The 21,868-nt window shown below is 32.4% G+C and overlaps 1 protein-coding gene across 2 annotated transcripts in view; it reads left to right on the top strand.

Annotated features, from left to right (window-relative positions):
- Positions 1-1,380: 1,380 nt before the first annotated feature.
- LOC105226097 (transcription factor cwo) overlaps positions 1,381-21,868 on the top strand; it is a 33,935-nt gene continuing 13,447 nt past the window's right edge. For both annotated transcript variants that reach the window (XM_029550130.2, XM_011204874.4), the window contains exon 1: positions 1,381-5,401. Coding sequence is in view for 1 of the 2 variants with exons in the window: in XM_011204874.4 (XP_011203176.1) it covers positions 5,343-5,401 (59 nt within the window). In the remaining variant the exon portion in view is untranslated. The remainder of the gene's footprint in view (positions 5,402-21,868) is intronic.

Genomic DNA, 21,868 nt, shown 5'->3' with positions numbered 1-21,868 from the left:
TAAGAATATGCGTACTTAAGAATGTATATCGTAAGAAAAAAATTTGGATCGTTGCAACTAATGGTGTACAAAATGCACTTTAAGATATAGGTTTCTATTTTTGCTATCATATTCACGTTTATAACTGCGGAAGCAATTCAAACGGAATTATGTAAAAAATTATGGACGGTGTAGGTTAAAACTTCATACTATGTTCAGACCGACACTTAATCACACGATTTCGGCCGTTGAATGGATTATCCCACTAATCTTAAAAATTTATCAAGATTTCGCCATACAAAAATGACAGTTCCAAATCACTTCATTGAAATGATTTGAAACTGATCCACGCTAAATCTGTCCGTGCGACTCTGTTTTTGCGCAATCTACTTGTCAGCACTGGAAAAATACTAGTCAGCACTGGAAATCTGTTACATTGTCACAGCTGATTTAGACACTGCGAAGGGAAAAAAATGTAAACAAACAAATTTTTTTTAAAGCAATGAATCTAATTTCACCTGAAAATTGACCAAACAAATGAAAAAATGCATCCATTATTTCTATTATATGGAGAATATTAAAAAAAGACGGCTTTTATTTCAAAATACTATATGACAATCTTTTCTTTTGATAAATATTAAGCGATGTGAATTCTTGAATGACAATAACAGCTGTTTCTTGATCTTTCTAACGGCAGTGAGAACACTGTTGGATTATGAAATGCTTAAGTGTAATCTAATCTTTGAAATTTTCGGTCTGAACATAGTATCAGAAGTGATTACAGCGGACGATACACGATCAGTTAATTGTTTTCAAGTTGTAATACCCTGACACTTTTCTCCCACCACAATTTGACTTTTCGAACTTGACGGTCGCCTTTTTATTAATTTCTCCATTAAAGTCGTGAAGCAATTAGACGAAAATGTTAACACAGCTGTTCAAATATAGCGGGATTCTGTAACCAGTCTCTAGTCTCTATTTGAGACATTTTGAGGAAAAATCTCAATTTGTGACAATCTCTAGCGTAACCGTGCGATTTTGTAATGTGAGACAGTATCAAGTCTATAAATTTGAGATTTTAAGTTAGAGACGATTTTTGAGACTTGAGGCGATTTTGCTATTCTGTAAGTGACAGTCACAAAATCTTTTACATTTCATTATTCAGAGATGTTTTTACACTTGAATGATAATAAATATGTCGATAACAAATATTAAATTTTCTATAACATCGTCAAAAAACATAATTATCACTAAAAATAAAAATATATATTGACTTTGTTTCATAATATTTACGAAATTAATGTAAAATTGATTTATTTTTAACCTTTTCGTGTTTGAGTTGCTTACAAAACATAAAAAAATTACAATCGATTAATATCTATGATGATCTCTATTCAGTATATTCAAAATGGCAGACAAGAGTTCTTTTTAATTTTGTGACCTGCTAACTACCAGGTCTCAAATTTGAGGAAATATTTTGAGAGTAACGTTAGAGACTGTTTAGTGAAAAGTAACTAGTCAAAAATTGAGATTTTACCTCAAAATGTCTCAAATAGAGACTAAAGACTGGTTACAGAATTACGCTATTAGTCTGACATATTTTACAGCCATTGCAAATAATTGTCTGCGTGTGTTTGTTGTTGTGCCAAGAACTTGACAGATGAAAACGGCGTTAAGTGGCTTAAGTCTGTTATTACACGCGTCAGTTTTTGTTGCGGTAATTCTTGGTTTATTTGCGAGGGGAGGAGAATCGCGCCGAGTTTCCGTGTTCAGCAACATGCTTTGTGTTCTTGTTCGTAACAGTTCGCTGCGACGTTTTTCGGCATTCGTGTTCTTTCTTTCGTAGTATATAGTTGCATTTGCGTATATTCTTTTGAAATTAATATTTTGAATATATTTAAAAAATTTAATTTCTTCTGTTAGTAAGTAATTTGTAAATATGTATACAAATATACATAATATAATAAAAATATTTTGTGTGGAGTATGACGAAAAAATCGAATTAATTAAAGATATTGTGAAATGTATGGAGTAAATTGATTCAGACGATAGTGAAAAGAGTGATATATGTGAAGGTCTGTTATATAATCTTTGTTTTAATTTTGAGTTATAAATAAAATGTATTTCTTAATTGACAGAACTGATTAATATATGTGATAGAGTGACCCAAATACCTATAAGGAAAAAGAAACGCCAATGGGTTAAAGTAAAGTGAAAGAGAATGAGAAAAAAACTCGAACAGATTTGCGCAACACATATTGCTCGTGTGAATGTAATGGGCGACAGCAAAAGAGAATCGCCCGAGAATTGGCAACAAAAGTTGACGCGTGTAATAACACACGTAAGAGCTTTGAACCGTCAGTGATGCCGCCGCGTTTATTTAGGAATCTATGGGCATGAAGAATTTTTTAGAGTAATTTACCGACATTAATAATTGCATTAATAACTCGAGCGGACAAATGTCATGTTTAGAAGATGTGAGATTGTTGCTTATATTCAATGGTGTAAACAATTTGTTTTATACTTTTAATATGACTTTCTTGTTAATAGAATGAATAAATGTAAATTACAACAATATGCGAAAATATTTACTTTAATACTTAATAAGTAATTTTCATTATTAGTAACTTTAGTATACGTCTGGTAGTGTCAGTTTATCTTTTATATAGGTAACAAATACAATTATACACGAGTGGCAACGCCGGCATTCACCCCGCAGGAAAAACTAAAATTAATAGCGTCTGAACATTTCGCACGTATATTAACAGAGATCTTTTGCAGAGTTTATATTCTATGACCTTCTAATGGCAAAATTGACAAATATATGGACGTTATTTACGCATAAAGGAGTTCCAATTTTTTCTCGTTTTCCGTCATATTGGGAATGAACATGGACTGATGCCCGAAACTCATAGAGCGCGACAGACTGCAAGCGACATCTGTCAAATATTAAAATATGCACCTCCTTAAGGACACAGTTATTGAGGCAGCTGCATAACTACATAACTGTGTCCATAAGAACGTGTGTATTTTAATATTTGACAGATGTCATTTGCAGTCTGTTGTCTATGTGCGTTCCGGGAGTGATACATAAAAGAATGTCTTGGGCGCGCAAATTCTGTTTTACTTGTTACAAATGGCAAATAAAAAGCACTTTGAACATTCCCTACAGAGCATAACCAAATGTGTATATACTTATGTGTAAATATATATTCGTCTTACGTAGTCATTTTGCTGTTGGTGTAGTCATAGTCGTTGCTATCATTGCGTTTTGTCGCGTTCGTTGCTAAAATTTTGTACGGTGTTGTGTCTCGTGTTAATTTTAGAAATTCCGTCCTATTCATTTGAATTCAGACTGTGGTGGCACACGGGAGAGTGTTAAGTGAGCGCACTATATATAATAGCTGCATTGCAAGTGGAAAAAAGTAGAATCAAAGTTAGTCGGAGTCGTGTTCAATAAAATTTTTGCTTTAAAATATTTTAAAATTTTATATGTGGAAAGTGAATTTAGATTCCAGTTAAAACAGCCGAGTATATAAAGAAATTACAGTTTCCACATTCCATAGCATGGCAAGTGGTTGTGAGTAAAAAAGTATATACGTGTATATAATAATATGCTGAGCAACTGGTGTAATTCCAATTGGAAAATATATGTGTATTTGTCTTCTTAAAGAAAGAAACACGACAAGTAGATAGAAAGAAAAAAAAGCGAAATGAAAAAGTAAAACTGGCCAAAAATAAAAAGTACAAAGGCAATAAATATAAAAAGATAAAACGAAAATTTCGACAGTGCACGCAAACGTGACAAATTGTGAAACGTGTATATGTACATATGTAGTTTTTGACTGAGGAAACGACGGAAAGTAAAGTGGAAAAGTTCGTATGCTACTTGCTGTCTCAAATATCTTATAAAAATCACGTTTTCAACATTATTCTTCACGTTTTATTTTTGAAAATTAAATTTTGTGCACGCGTAGCGACTAAGAGGCGATTCAAGGTTTTCGTAAGAAACTGAAAGAGGGAACGAATAGCGTAAAACAAAAAATGCAAAATAAGTTAACTTGTTGAAAAGACGAATAAGTAAAATATTTCGGGCGGTGTCGTTCACTCGCTATACTATCGCAGTTAGTGTTTTCTAGCCATTGTTGCTACCCTTATATTACTTGAATGGAAAATTTCAAATGAAAACCGACGAATAAAGTAGCCAATGAAGGAAGAAAGAAAATAATAAATATCGCCTCGTTGTGGAAAAGATAAATTTGTATAGTGGCTTTATACAAAAATAGCAGTGAAACAACACATAAAAGTATTAGGAAGATTACCACGTTACTGATTAAGAAACTTACACAAATAAACCTGAAGAGCTGTGCATGTGCGACTTTTACCAGAAACGTTGGTATTAGTGAGTGTATTCAGAGATAAGAATATATAAAAATACGTTTGTTATCTGGAGGGTCTTATCAGTTTGGTACAGCTTTTAACGCTCACAAATTTTTTTAAACAAATTGATTGCCTTCCTTGTAAAGTTGCAAAACATCTGATTCTTCATATATTAATTACAAAATTAGTAAAAGTGAACTAAAATAATATGTATTGAAAGAAGACCGAAATCAAAATAATTAATTTGGACAAAAATTGTATGTTATGGTAATTTTAGACACAAGGCGCCCAGTTTATGATTTAAGTGCCTATAGTTGTAGAAATTACTTTTGGATATTTAAATGAACCCAAAAAAGGCATTTGTATTGGTAAAAAAGTGCGCGGATTGCAAGTTAAGTGAAATGGGAAAATTGTTGATATTGTGATAATATTGTACCTGCTCCAGGATTTGGCACCATTCTCTATTTCGTGTTCAATCCAACACGTTAATGTTAAAACTTATTACAACATATGTCATCATAAAAAGTACAATTTCGTTTTTTTATAATCTATAAACTAAAAAGTTTATGTTGGTTCTAATGTTCTACAACCGAAAGATTTAAAATACATATATTTTGTTTCAAACCTTTATTGAAAAGAATATATACATATGTACATATATTAAATAATAAAAAAGTACTGCGTGTAATTTCATCGGAACTAATCACACAGAAGTCAAGGGTATCAATTAGTTATTTCCACTAATACGGACGGGAATAGGTGTGAACTAAATGTTTTGCTGTTTTACAAACATACAATACTCCAAGCAAGTGTAAAAGGGACTACCGTGCAACAGCTTCATTACAAAGATAGCCAAAAGTATCCAGAACACTATATTGGTCGTTTCATCTCTTGCAACTGTCGACTCCAGTCAACTAAAAACGATTGCCACCATTCCACCTCAACTGCAACCAACACACAGCAACAAAATTAAGTACGAAGTTATGGAATCGTACTGGAGCGAAACAAATGGACACGCTCCGCATTCGGTTAAGTATGAAAGGTAGGTATGAACAATTATTACAATGTATTCTTTTAGATAATCATAGGAATGTATTTAGTTTAATTTGTATTTTATGTATCTAATATTAAGACCATACATGTAAACAAAAATATGATGTCATTATAATTATTGAAATAAACAGAATTTTCTATGTACACCTTATGCACAAATATAACTCTGTATACATATATATGTATTTCTTCTAAACGTCAATTTTAAGAAGAAAGATTTAAAATTCAAGCATTCAAAGCATAAAATAATATTTCGTACTTGTTGACATGTGTATGAATGTTATGTACAATCACCACTTTAAATGTTATTATTGACAATGGCGGTCTGAATACCGACACGATTAATTAATTATTCATAATATTCATCAAAGATGATTATGGATTATATTGTATATTTTACTGATTTGAAGAAAAACACAAGGACAACAATTACACGTTTAAATGTACTGTCAATATTTATAGTGCATTATTGGTAGTATCAAAAACTTTTGAGAAAAAAGTATACATAATTTCAAAAATTAATGTTGTTAAAAGAATATGCTAAATATACTAAAATTTGTCGATATAAAGACATGTCGGGTCTACGTAACCGGGAACATCCCAGGTTTTTATCCGGCTAAGGACTGTCAACTTTGAGAAGTCTACCAAATTACTTAAGGTATTTGTTCTGCAGCTATAATAACAAATTTTGTCATGCAGTCGTTAATTACATGTAAATACCCTTAAGCTAGGAAAACGTGCGAAATAATTAAGAAACATGTTTATTCTATCCAATAGTTTAATGTAACTAAACGCACGACATTGCAAACGTGATCTGCGTTACGCGAACGCCATTGGTTCGCAAATGTTCTTGTTATGGTCGTGCGTTCACATTGTCAATCGTCGTGTATAGCGGGAAAGGTACCTGACATGTTAGCCAACACAAAAACGAGGCAGCGACGTTAGGCAGTTAATACACGGCGATTGAATAACGTCAATGGCAACACTAATGCCGAAGTACATAGATACAAAAGTATGCACGTCAATAACATTATCATCGGCATTATTACTGGCGACAACAACAATTAATAGTTTAACATTAATTTGTATATTTAATACTATTAATTTATAACAATTATATGTAAATGTATACAATCGTGTGTTTTTATACAATTGTATGTATGTATAAACAGCTTAGGTATTGAACTAAATCCAACAGTGGTGGTTACCAACCAATTGTTCAGTGCACTAAGAAATTAATAAGTGTTGTATTTATAGACAAAAATATAAATGCAGTACTTGCGTTACGCGACTCATGAATTCCTATGTCAATGTTAGTGCATTACTATGAATTTTTGGGTCTTTATTTGTAAATGTTCATATACTTACATATCGCTCATTTGCTGCAAGACCGGCATAAATCAAAAAACGTGATTTTTGAGTTAATGCTGCAGAATTGTTCGTTATATCATACTTCATGTTGAGTGAAAAATTCATATGAATACCTCTTATATGCTCCGCTTGAGAAGAGGTGTAAGGTTGGAGTCACCGTGTAAGGTTGTAGTCAGTTGAAACCTTTAAACGCGTTTTCTGGAAAATCGATTTTTTTGACTTATGCCGGTCTTGCAGCAAATGAGCGATATGTACATAACTACAGTGGAATTCCCTATTACGAACAATCTTCATAACCGGACAGCTCCCATACATAACTTGACAAATGTGTAAATTTTAGAATAACATACCCCGATTTCGGGGTAAAATGGCTATGTATGTACGTCCCCAGATATAGATATAGAATATAAATACATATAAGTATCGGTGACTTATGGTTTTTAAGATATTTCATTTATTTAAAGTGTGGGTTCTATTCTACATCAGAGCTAGACAAATTTCATGAACACAACGTTGTCATTAATATTTTCATATAAAACCAATTCCTATAAACGGGCATGAGTACGTTCCAATGACTTGATAGGTAACAATTTTTGGTCATGTTTCATTCCAATAATCGCTGATAAAGGAACAATATTTCATAAAATGTGTCAAGAAAATGATGTACAACTTATAGTGTTTTGAGGCAGTGGATTTTAAGAACAATACATAATTGGTTTGCTATGAACAAACCATGCCCATCTTGTCGCGATGGCACTTCGAAAACTAATGAGATAGATAATTGTCATTCATTCACTACTGGGTGATCTTGTCAACATCTGGTTCGACAAGACGGGAAGTCAATGTTGACAAACGACTTGATTTAGTAGAAAAAGTATGGAAATATTATATATTGAATTGCTTCATAGTATTGTGTTTCTTTTTTTAAGAAATCATATCTTATTATTAGTAGAAATATTTTTCTGAATTGCAACGTCTAAATGTCAGAATATACATTTTTAAAGATACGTTTTTATCACGCCCTCATTTGTGGACAGTTCTCTTAGCCGTACAAAAACCCTACTACGATGGGTGTCTGGTTAAGAGGAATTTCACTGTATACAATGCATACTTATGAATACATATGTACAGTCCCTGGTCTGGTTAAGAGGAATTTCACTGTATACAATGCATACTTATGAATACATATGTACAGTCCCTGGCCAAATTATTAGACGCACTATTGAAAAAGTCGGTTTTCGGCCGCATTTGGTTTTTCTTTTCGGACTCAAATCTTCACATGATTAAACTTTTTTCTTAATACGTCGTACACTAGCTTCAGACAGCTTCAATCTTCGTGAAATTTCACGGTTTGAAAACAGTTTTGTATTAATGAGAGCCTTGACTTCGGCTTTTTTGCGTGGTGAAAGGTCCCCCACTTTACCCGTCTTAAAAGATAAGAAAACGAAAAAAAAAATCGCGTTAATAACTTTTCTAAACAAAATAAACACCCGAGAAGTCAAAAGTCACGTTGCAAATACAAAAACGATACTGAAACACATCCACACTGTTAGTAATCACGCACGCATCAGGATCATGTTCAAACATGAATGCGACTTCTCGCTGTCATAACCCTACCTACCTACTATTGTTTATTATTGTTACGTCTTTTTTTGAAAATAAGTAATACTATTAGTCAAAAAGGTTTTGCAATAAAAATTAAGGTTTGTCTCATTATTTTACACTAAAAAGGCTATTAAAATAGGTAACTACGAAAAATCAGTGATGCGTCTAATAATTTGGCCAGGGACTGTAAGTATATACTTGTATGTATAAATAATTTAAGTCTGTTTATACACTTGTGCCAATATGCATATTGATTGGCTGAGTGGGCACCTATCGTCTGATTTTAATTTTGAATTCACGCCGCTTTCGAGTTCGATATGAGTGGGCGAAAAGACGCTTCGTCTCTCATTGTTAGATCTACACATATGTATGCAGATATCTGTGTATAAATATTTTTTATATGTAATATTGTATACACCTGCTTATTCATACATACAGTGTGACTATATCAACTTGTTTATATAGAAATTAGAGTGAATGGAGAGAATAGAACCGCCATGCTTATATAGCAGACACCCATTTAGTTTTGTTTGCCTGTTGATTTTGAGATAGTTGTTTATGGATTGCACACGTGTGTCCTTTAGAAGGTCATAGATAAAACAACATCAAAACAAAAAGAGGAAATTGTCTACACAATGGAGATTATTAGTATACACATATACTATGTGCGTAAATATGTAGGTATTTAAATATATATACGTAAATAGTACATACATACATGTATATACATATGTATGTATGTATGTATGTATGTATGTATACGTATTTGTCGGACGTTTCGACGTTATAGCTACTGTTTGGTCGGCTTATGAATATGTACTTAGTATGCATCCAATGCCCCTATTATTCATATAATACCCAACTGCATTTTAGTTGAAGTTTTGAAAATCTACGTTGAGTCCAGGTCGAGTACGAAAAATTATCAACTTTTAAAAAGCTATTGTAGATAAACTTTAATAAATCTATTTGGGAAAAATTTTAATAGAAAATGAAAAATGGGTTAAAATAACTTTATTATTTATAATTTCAAACTATTTTAATTATTAAACAACAACTTTGCTTCCGCCGCTTTCCAATAGATGTCTCTAGGGTCAAGCACTGGTCGATTAAATCGATATATTATTGTATTGTATTTTTGAATAAACTTAAATTTTTGAATTGTTTTGGTCCTCTTCATTGGTTTTTTGTGGAGTCCACAGCGCACAAATATGGTTTTCATAACAATTAAAAGCAGGTTTTGTAATAGCACAAAGTTAAAATGATTTAAAATGACTCTTGATAACTACCGGAAGCATATAAATGTAGAATTTGTAGTAACGTTCCTCCATCTCATTTAGTAAAAAAACAAATTGATTCTTAATTTAAGCAAAAATATCTTATGAAACGGCATTTAAAAGCTATTTAATTGCCAATAAAACTTTAGATTACTTGGTGTTAGAAACGAACCATTCGCCATTGATTATGAAACACAATAAAAATTCCATAAAAAAGAGCGAAGTCATACCCAGCAAAGAGCACGTGATATTCATGAAGTAATAATGCCAACCATCACAAATTTACTTACACTTATCCATTTATATCGTAAGTTATATGTGATATGTAATTATATCTACATATGTATATTCATATGAACGTAAATACGACTGTTTAGTGCCGGCTCGCACTCGGACTCTTTTGTCGATTAAACCGGTTTTTTGGTAGGCGAGACGACGACGAAGAAACGAAAATGTGCACTTTTCGTTTTCATTATCGTTTTTTGCTTTTGTTTGCTGCTATGCAAGACTGCTTCCACGACTTGAGTGGACTTTTGTCGCTCAAGTACTAAACACATAAGCTCTAAACACAATACGACGACAGACGACTGTCAAATATTAATAGAGCTATTTTATGCTTTTATTTGTAAAATAACGTCAAGTTTGTAAGAGCTGTGAATAATTTTACATTTTACATATTAGTGGCATCACCTCTCTTCCTCATCTCTCTTCTTCATTCTACTGTCGTTCTACTGTCCTTGGCAAATAGGAATTAGCGAGAATGACAACTGTCGGCCTACAGTCGTGTTTTCGTGTCGTTGTCAAAATAAGTGTCCATAAGAACGTGTGTAATATTTGACAGATGTCGTTTGTCGACCTGTCGTCGTTTTGTGTTTACAGCTTATGTGCTTACAGCTTCATTAACGGTTAGTTTTCTTTTCATTTTGCTCATTGCCTTCACAAGCTTGACACGAGTCCGACAACTCCTGTCGGACAATTTTCTGCATTCCTTTTCATATGACATTCTCAAATTCTTGATTAGCTAATTTTTATACTTATTCAACCTTTTCTAAAATATTTCCATTATATATATTATCCATATTTGCATATTACAAAATGCATAAAATAGCTGATAAAATTCAATTATTTAAACATTATGTAAATATCTATTTGAAACCGAGCTCAATTGCAACCGTAAAAAGAATTTCAAAAAGAAAACGAATGGCATATTGCGTAACAAATAACTCTTATGTTATGAATAAGAGCACAAAGCGTGTTGCTCGAATACGAACGACTTCCTCGCCTACAAAAAGACAGTTTGGACGACAAAAGTCTTTGTGTGTGAAATCAGTCTAATGGATGTAATGATAATATTTTCCATATTAGAAATATTCTCGTTTTGATTGAACTTTTTGAAAACTGCTGGAATATTTATATACATAGGTTTATGCCAGTTTTATTTTTCTCTTCATCTTTTTTATGGAATATTTTCCGTTTTTCATTAGTGGTTTGTTATGAATTTATTAGTTGTTGTTTTTCGATTTAATATGTATATTTTGTCATATGTGCATAAAAATTCTAAACAAATTACTCAAATTCTTGAACTTCTATTCCGAAGTGTAGTAGAAACATTTAAATGTGCAAATATATACAGATAAAATAATAATAATAAAGATTTTAAACATTTGCATAAATAAATGTGTATTTTTCAAATTTACATTTTTCGTACCAGTGGGAGTCATTCAACCAATAATGCGTTTATCACATTCTTCAATACATTTGTGCGACTTAAATAAATAAAAACGTAATGTCTTATTATCAAAGAGAAGCATTACTACATATTTGGATTGGTATTAATTCGACAGAGAGCTGATTCTAGAAAATTGCGGGGGCCGGAGGAAACTGGGACGAAATGCACGGCGGCTTCACTTTGACATGTAGAACATATGTATGTATGTGAGTACGAGACAGTTAAGATCTTGGGGTTTGTAGCACGCTGAGGCAGTTGTTTTGTGAGCATTACTCGCACATCAGATATTCAATTGCCTCTCGTTGTTTTCGATTTCGGGATCTTGCCAACAGCAGTAAGGTGTGAAGTGAAAACAAAATTTTTAAAATTCCAATAAATGTTCAATCACGAAAGAATTGACGGAACTGATGATAATTATAATTTTTTTTTTTTGTAAATTTCAATTAATTTATTAGAATCTGTTTAATCATAAAAAACAAAAACTAAATTTCATGAAAATACAATGAGGTTGAACTGAAATATTATATAATGTAAAAAACAAAATAGAAGAAAAAGACAAATAAAGGTAAATAAAATAAAAATGTATACATATTATGTACTACGCTATAAAATGATAAGAACTGGAAAATCAAAAATATCAAACGAGTACTTTGGTAATATAAAATGTGCTAATATATTTACAACATGAATATATTCATTTTATTGTTGATATATGATATTTTAAAGTGACTTTACTTAAATGGAGAAAACAACGTGATGCATAGTGTTCTCAGCTTCTAAAACAAAGGGTCTGTTTTCACTGAATTTGAATATGTACACACTTGTATGTATACAGTTTTAAGAGAGTTAAAGATAACCGCGAAAACAGTTTCCTCTAGTAATTGTGAGTTCTTCACTTTAATATAAATTTTTTATCGTGTTAACAAATCATTGTGAGATGACTAATTTAGTGCTTTACTTGTGCCTGCATGTGTGAATGTGAACGAGTTGTATTTATTAAAAATGCAGGTGGAGGTATGCAGTAGGAATGTGTGTGGTGCTGATTTGCTGGCGTTGATTCATAGTTGTTTGAATTCTTATGATGTTAAATACCCTTCCAGCGCTATTAAACGTAGACGACTAAGGTGTTGGGCTTTATCGTTTGAATTACATTTAGCAACTAATCAACTGGATCAGCCATCAAATTTACAAAATCAACACATACACACATACATGCATACAAACCAATTACAACGACTACAGCACCACAAAATCTACGGCAACATTAAAAAAAGAAATGTACACACACGTATTTCGTCGCAACGATATTTTTTTAGGAGTTTTGAGAGTGACTTTTAAACCGGATTTTTTATATAATAAGTTACAAAAATGTTCACAGTTTGACTCACCGAGCTTGTGATTGTGGAGTAAAAAATTATCAATATAATCTTTGAAAAAGACTATGGTGAAAATATTTTGCAAAAAGAAGAGCAGTGTCTTGACATATTCCAGTAACTGTTAAATATGTAAATATGCCGAGCTCAAAAAAAAAATAAGAAAATAGAAAAGAGGACAGTTCGTGCATTTGGCGAAGTGTTGAATATAAATTTTAATGTAAGTATGTACATACATATATGCTCCGGCAGACAAGTGACTTATTTTTGATATATTAAGAAAATATCATATATAAAGATTTTTAAATGAATGTAAAATAATAACTGAAAGATGAATAATCAACTGTTCGATTAGTAAACCGAATCTATGATCGAAAACGCCATACCATATGTACATACATATGAACATACTTATGTATATACATAAGTACATATATGTACAGCTGCTGTCAAAATAATAGCACCACTAGTACATCAGGTTAAGGGAGTTAAGAGGGCACAATAGACCCTAGGTCGCAGTGCAATACCTCAATATCAAATATCTGTCTGGGCGAGTTAACAACTGTTGTTAAGTCAGCTATAACGCGGTAAGCGGTGTCTACGCCAGTATAGAAGAAGAAGTATACCAGGTTTCAAATTGGTAACAAAATTTTATTTATTCAAAGAAATGTTTTGTATTTTTTTCAAAATATGAAAAAGTATAAATAACAATAAAAAGAAAAAGAATTTAATGCCAATTCAAATTAGTACAAGAAATTCAATATTACCCAAAAATCTAAAAAAATAATGTGTCAAAATTAATCGTATTGACCTGAAAGCAAAATATTAATAAATAAATACATTAATATCGTTTACTGTGTTTGTAAAATGAGTAGCTATCTTTACGGATTGGTTTTAATAGTTTACTGGTCTCGGTGTATTTTTCTTAACATCAGCCCACAAATTTTCGACGGGGTTTGAATCAGATTGTGCAGAGTATTGTGTGTGGGCTTCAGAAGCATACCGCAGCTTTACTTGAGTATATTGACGTATTCTACTGTATTCATAATGGTGTTTATACGGCGAATTGGTCCAATCCGTAGTCCACTGTCCACAGAATATTACGCCACGTTTCAATTGTCCACACTAGGTAAACTGCTTATTTGTTAAAAAAAGACACTTTTCGTGGTCTGTGACCTTTTAGATGATGTTCTCCCGCATTTTGTCTCAGTGCTTAGCGGTAGTTCTAAAATAATCTATACGTATGCTAATGGCGAATTACTGTTTTAAATTGTTTTAGAAAAATATTTGTGATTTTTTTAAATTTATATTATTCGTTCTTTTATTTGGACGGCGTCCACTGTATGCATGCTTTTGAACAGGTTTTAAAATTAGAAACGTTTATTTCGACAAACAAATTGTTACTTACTGAGAGAGTATACTTCTAGTAACGGGACTGTAAAGTTATTGAAAAATATAGAAGCATTGCAACAAAATCGAGTAATGGAATTAAATACTATAGAGGTGCTATTATTTTGACATTCGCTGTATGTAGATAGCTACATCTAATAACTTAAAGGGTATAACTACGGTTATAAAAGATTTTTTGTCAACACTTCTCATTTCGTGCAGTCAATAAAATAGCACCAGTAGACTCTTTTTTGTTTGTTTTGCAAAAATTTGTGGAAAAAAGTGAAAAGGGAAGGTAATAAACATCTTTTTATATTCTTTCTATTAAATCATGTAATAATTTACAAAAAATTGTATAGTTATGGGTCGCGGAAAGCATTGTTCGCCGGAAAAACGTGGACTAATAAAAAAATTTGCCTCCGAGGGTAAATCGTATTCCCAGATAAGGGATATACTGGGCTGTTCCAATAAAATGATAATAAATGCTGTAAGATATGAACAAAAAGTTGAATCCCGTGGTAGAAAGTGAGTTTTGTCACCCTTAATGGTAAAACGTTTAGTAAGGACGACTAAAGCAAATCCCTTTATGACAGCTACGGAGCTCAAAAAAACATTGGATGTGCCGGCGAGCGTGGAAACTATTCGCCGCAGACTTCGAGACAACAGCCTGAATGCCTGCAGTCCTCGAAAAGTGCCGCTGCTTTCCTCTAAGCATATTGCTAAACGAATATCTTTTGCTAAAGCACATCTAAATTGACCAAAGGAAAAGTGGAGAATTGTGCTATGGACTGACGAACCCAAAATTGTTCTTTTTGGTGGAAAGGGTTCCAGATGTTTTGTCCGTAGGCCACCTAACAGCGAATACAAGCCACAATTCACATCAAAAACTATCAAACATGGAGGTCATAGTATTATGGTATGGGGTTGCTTCTCATATCAAGGTGTGGGTCCCATATATTGGATCAAAACCGTTATGGATTCGTCGGTTTATGTAAAAATCCTTCATGGAATTATGCTGCCGTATGCTTCCTACGAAATGCCGCTGGTGTGGGTCTTCCAGCAGGACAATGACCCCAAACACACCAGCAAAATGGCAAAAAAATGGTTCAACGATAACTCCATCAATGTAATGGAGTGGCCTGCACAGTCCCCGGATTTGAACCCTATCGAAAATCTGTGGACCGACATAAAGAAGGGTGTATCTACAATAAAACCAACAACTGTTGAAGGGCTCTGGCAGGCTGTGCAGAAAATTTGGAGCTCCATAACAGTTGAAAGATGCCAGCATTTAGTGGATTCCATGGGAAGGCGTTTTGCCGCTGTAATAGCAAACAAAGGGCACGCGACAAAGTACTGAAAATATGTAATTAATTATTATTAGTATTAATCTAAAAGATATCTGACTAAAATTTTTGATTTATTTTAAGAAAGACCATTATTTTTGTTAAAAATGAATTGAAGTGCTATTATTTTGACTGTGTAGTTTTTAAGGTGTTTGTTTAAATTCATTAACATATTATAAACTGTTAAAAAAAACCAAATAATTTTTTTATGATAATGAACTATTAGCATCAAAGAATTTATTATTTTGTTATGAGTTGAATTGGCCCAAGAGTTAAAGAGATATAAACGGAGTCAGTATAAATTTATGCGTGGTGCTATTATATTGACCGCAGCTGTACATATATTTGAAGTTAAGGATGGGGCAAAAGCAATGATAAATTAATCCATTTATATATTGTGGAAAAAGTCACAAAATTGTAGAAGTTATGCCATTGTTTAAATCACTATTTTTATACTCTCGCAACAAAGTTGCTAAAGAGAGTATTATAGTTTTGTTCACATAACGGTTGTTTGTAAGTCCTAAAACTAAAAGAGTCAGATATCGGGTTATATATACCAAAGTGATCAGGGTGACGAGTAGAGTTGAAATCCGGATGTCTGTCTGTCCGTCCGTCCGTCCGTCTGTCCGTGCAAGCTGTAACTTGAGTAAAAATTGAGATATCATGATGAAACTTGGTACACGTATTTCTTGGCTCCATAAGAAGGTTAAGTTCGAAGATGGGCTAAATCGGCCCACTGCCACGCCCACAAAATGGCGGAAACCGAAAACCTATAAAGTGTCATAACTAAGCCATAAATGAAGATATTAAAGTGAAATTTGGCACAAACCATCGCATTAGAGAGGGGCATATTTTAATCTAATTTTTTTGGAAAAGTGGGCGTGGCCCCGCCCCCTACTAAGTTTTTTGTACATATATCGGAAACTACTATAGCTATGTCAACCAAACTCTATATAGTCGTTTCCTTCAGGTATTTCCATATACAGTTCAAAAATGGAAGAAATCGGATAAAATCCACGCCCACCTCCCATACAAAGGTTATGTTGAAAATCACTAAAAGTGCGTTAACCGACTAACAAAAAACGTCAGAAACACTAAATTTTACGGAAAAAATGGCAGAAGGAAGCTGCACCCAGGCTTTTTTTAAAAATTGAAAATGGGCGTGGCGTCGCCCACTTATGGCCCAAAAACCATATCTCAGGAAGTACTCGACCGATCTCAATGAAATTTGGTATATAATATTTTCTTAACACCTTGATGATATGTACGAAATATGGGCGAAATCGGTTAACAACCACGCCTTCTTCCGATATAACGCTATTTTGAATTCCATCTGATTCTCTGTATAATGCAATATATACATTAGGAACCAAAATAAACAAATATGTAAATGACGGATAATGAAGTCTCGATTATCACTTTATCATGCGAGAGTATAAAATGTTCGGTGACACCCGAACTTAGCCCTTCCTTACTTGTTTTAATTGAAATTCGAAAGCAGTCAAAATGACTTGCTTAGGCAATCTAGTGTTAAAAAAAAATAAAATTTTTGTATATATTGCGATAAGTGAGAAATACAAAAATAACATACTTAAAAAATTATAAATCGACATATCAGTAATTTTTCAGTTACAGCCTTATAAAGTAAATAAAGTCTATGTAGGCAATTAGTTTTTCTTTTAACAGTGTTTCTCAAATTTGCTCCCCTGATTACTCGGAGACAAATGATCAAAGAATTTTTAAATTTTTTCGCTGTAAGATATTGTACGGACAATATCTTCTAGTGAGAATTTTGGCGCCGTTGGGGATCGGGTGTAACTCGATAAATGTTTAATGGGTTTTTTCAATAATTTTACTTTGTATTCCTAAAATACATATCGTCACCTAAAATGCAAAATAATTTACCAACACTTTTCATGAGTTTTCAGGAGAAGAAAAATATGGTATAAAACAGAAAGTCTTCTTATCGAAAAAAATAAAAAAAAAATTGGTTGCAACTTGGTGATATGTATATGATGGCAGAAACTGAAAATTTTGTAGATATATGTATGTATGTATAGTACATACATAAATATGTAATAAAGTGTGATGCACCATAATCAATAAGAAACTCAATTTTATTTTTTTTATGCTACGTTGTTTTGTATTTTAGGCGACGATATGTATAAATATACTAATAAAATTTTAAAACGATTAATGTAGTATTTTTTTTTTTAATTAGGTTTACCTCTTATGAACGAATGGTTGATCTCTGATAAGTTTTATTCGCCTCTTACATCTTAACAACAGTGGTTTATAATTTGACAAAAAATATTTTACACTTTCCTGAGCGTCTTTCGCTTGAAATTACAAGTATGCCAAATAACTTTAGAACGTCCTGTTTCTCTCATAGGCAGCTGTTTGTTGCATATCCAGATTTTTTCGTGTCAGACATCTCAATTAAATTTATTAAGCATGTTGACATGCTGAACATTTTATACTCTTGCAACTTGCAAGAATCAAAGCCAGTGAAATACCTTACGATGTAAAACGTCAACCAGACGATCGGATTCGCTCATTTTTACAACGTGATATAGGAATATAAAAAGAATGCCATGTACCAAATTTTATCTGTTTGGTCGAAATCCGAGATATTGGATTTCAAGAGAAAGAGGGCGGTGCCACGCCCATCGTCCAATTTTCACACAGTCTCTTGTACAATCTTGGTGATAAAATGCAATGTCTCTGGCATACTTATGTGTTCATGGTTTTCACACTATCGGTAGGAGTTCCTGTAATATTTGTGCTGAGCGAACTTGGTTGTTGTAGCTTCAGTGATACATACATATGTATGTATGTACGTATATTAAACTTATTAAAGGGAGGGGCCACGCTCACCTTTTTTAAACTTTAAAACAGGTGCCCCTGGCTACTGCGATCTCCTGTGTCAAATATGTGTTTTATATCTTAATTTGGTGCTTAGTTATGGCACTTAATAGGTTTTCGGTTAATGGCGATTTGTGTGCGTAATTTTTACTCAAGTTACAGCTTGCTCGAGCGGACAGACAGTCACTCGGATTTCAACTTTTCTCTTCACCCTGATCATTTATACATATACTATACATATGTTTATAACCCTATATCTATTTAGATGATACGTACAACCGTTAGGTGAACAAAACTATAATACTCTGTAAGAACTGGTTGCAAGTGTATAAAAATATTTACATATACATATGTATTTGCACGGCCCACTCTTAAAATAAATTGTTTATTAATATTTTGTTATACCCATTATGCACAGTACACAATAATTCGTCCATACTGTAAGAATATCAACTATGTACAAATATGTACTGAGATAAATTACGTGCATGTACATACATATATGTATGTGCTAATATCAAAACAACTTTTATAATGGAATGTTTTGGAAAATTTTGAAATGCACAAGCTTACGATTATCATGACTTCGTGCGCATACTATGCACAAATGTATGTGTGTGTATAATTGTTTGTTTGTTTGTTTATGTATGCAAGCTTGTGTTCGCCATTGTATAAGCAAATGAATTTTGTATGGCAATATGCTCCGCCTTTACTGATGGATACAAATACATACATATATACAGCCACATTTCAGACCTAAGTTCATGCTTATATGTACATATGTATGTATGAATGTGCATGTACATATATTTAAACACACCATCACGCGTTACGGGTGTACGACTAAGCTCTGAACGTTGCGGCCGTAAATTGAAAATAACAATATCACGTGAATTACAAAACTCAAAACTGTTGGAAAAAACGAAATGGCAGACAGTCAAGTGGTCAAAGTACAAAATAGCAGTACATACACATACATTTATACGGTATTAACAATTATATACATATACTAAAGACTCCATTGAAGAGAGCAATTAATATGTACATAAATACATACATTTTGCACTTTAGTACGCCAGTACTATAGAATATCTTGGTAAAGTGCATACATTCCTACATATAAATACAAACTTATGTATATACATACATATGTATGTATTTATATTGAAGGCTCTCCAAGGATAGAAGCTCTGATAGGAGGGCATTTTTCATTCTTCTGAAAATTATCAAAATGGATTTCTAGACGTGGATTAGGATTTTTGTGTGTTCAAGTAGTATTGCTTTTTCAGTGTACGGTCTTTTCGCATGTACTTATGTATGTATGTATGTATGTACAGAAATACACATTATGTTTAAAATTGGAACATGGTATCTTCAACAAAAAGCCGTGGACAAAAAGTAAAATCGAAAACTTTTGAAATGATACTTATGTAAAATGTACTACATACATATGTATGTACATGTGTATATCCAATAATTCATTTACAAATTTTATAAATATGGATGTTTTCTACAGCATATCTTCAATTTACTAATATCACTTATGTACATCTGTATACATACATATGTAAAGTGGAATTTGTGGACACTTTATCGCTTCTCTGATCGCTGTCGTTGAGCTCTCATGTATTTAAATTTATTTAATAGTCCGAAGAGAGCGTTGTTTATTATAACAGTGTATTGCATTTATATGAGTGGTTTGTTCGATTCTCTTATTTTATGGTTTGACAAATCGAAGATAGCGATAAAATTTAGTATTTAAAAACAAAACAAATTGACATAAACAATTGTGTTAATATAACAACAAGAATTTAAATAAAAATACGACAGATAGCACAACTTGTTATTGTAAACTCGCTAAATCACTGTTTCGTAAAAAATTTAGCGCCGACTTCTCAATTAACACAGTGTTATTCAAAAATCAACCAACATTTTTTGTTTGCTGAAATCGTCCTCCTGCCGTACAATGAATGTTATTAACGATAGAAAATAGAGGTTGATCTTTAGTTATTTGTTTTTTAGTTATACACGTTTGTTAGGGGTTGCTTATAAAAAACCTTGAAATACATTATTTTTCTCCTCTGTATTTGGGAAGTAGTATCTTGACTAATTCGATAAACTGTTATTAAATCCCCTCAACATTATATAATATAAGTTTCCTGTTAATTAAATGAAATATGAGAACTAGTTCTAAAATGACTTTAAAGGAGTTCAAAAGAAGCCTGATTTGGAAGCATATGGAAAGTGTTGTATTAAATATTTATGTATGTTATACACTATTTTCTTCTATAAATTGTGAATATTTTTTTTTTTTAAGCTGTCCAGTTTCGAAAAAGCGTTTCTACTTTTAAATCCACTGTATGTCTATGTATAACATTTATATTTCCATTTGAGTTGTTGCTTCGTCAGTGCTTTCAATAAACTTGGCATTGACGTCATTAGATTTATCGACTTAGTGAGATCAGGTTATTTGCAGTTAAATCTGGTATACATTTGCGCATATGTTTGTAGGTGCGTACATCTTCCCTTATACATATAGTTGTGTACACTGAGTATAAAATTGTATACACTGATTACTCCAACTCACTTGCTAACTATCCGCTCTCGTGTATTTTTTCTCACACTGTTTTGTGTGTTTCCATACACATGTATGTAGCCATACATACATACATAGAAAACATATAATGTGTTTTCACGTAGCGTGTACAATTTATCAGTGAATACTAATGTTTGTTTATCTATTCTAGCGCGTGCAATTCTCTTCTATTTATAAAGTATACTATATGCATACATATGTACATATGTATGTATGTACACATTTTGCTCCATAAATGTTGTACTGCCGCTGAAATAATGAAATGTGTACTCGTATTTATGTATATACATACGTACATATATACTGTATATTTTTGTATTTGTGAAGTATGTGTTCTTGTTGCTGTCCGGAATTTGCCGATACAATAAAAATATTGATCACGTGTGCAAAATTTCTTCGGAATCCACAGTCGTTGTTTGATTCACAAAATGTTTTAGGGGGCTCAATATTGTATATGTATGTATATTTGTAGGTGCGCCAACTCTGTTAATATGAATATTGCCACTTTTCATTATAAGCTTAAAGACCTTAATAGTCGATATGACATGGGTTAATGTACTGAAGATAAGAAATTATTTTGAATGTGAAAATTTTTTGGACTTACATACATACATACATACATACTATGTATGTAAGTACATCCATATGCATAATGAGACTTAGACTTAATTCAACTTAATTATAAAATCCTCCACTGACACTCACGTGTTTTTGTAATTGTTTTGAGTCATAATAATAAATTAATTCTACCAAGTAAGGAAGTTCTATGTATGCATGTTCGGGTGCAAATGAATATTAGATAACCTCGCATTTTGTATGACTTCGTTGTATTTTCATATGAGATTTGGAGCAAGGTATGAACTGAATTTGAATGATCATAAAAATTTTTTCGTCAGTTTTTGAGATATCCG

Source organism: Bactrocera dorsalis, chromosome 2 (genome assembly GCF_023373825.1).
Source record: "Bactrocera dorsalis isolate Fly_Bdor chromosome 2, ASM2337382v1, whole genome shotgun sequence".
Classification (NCBI taxonomy): Eukaryota; Metazoa; Arthropoda; class Insecta; order Diptera; family Tephritidae; genus Bactrocera; species Bactrocera dorsalis.
This window is presented reverse-complemented; position numbering and strand designations above follow the sequence as displayed.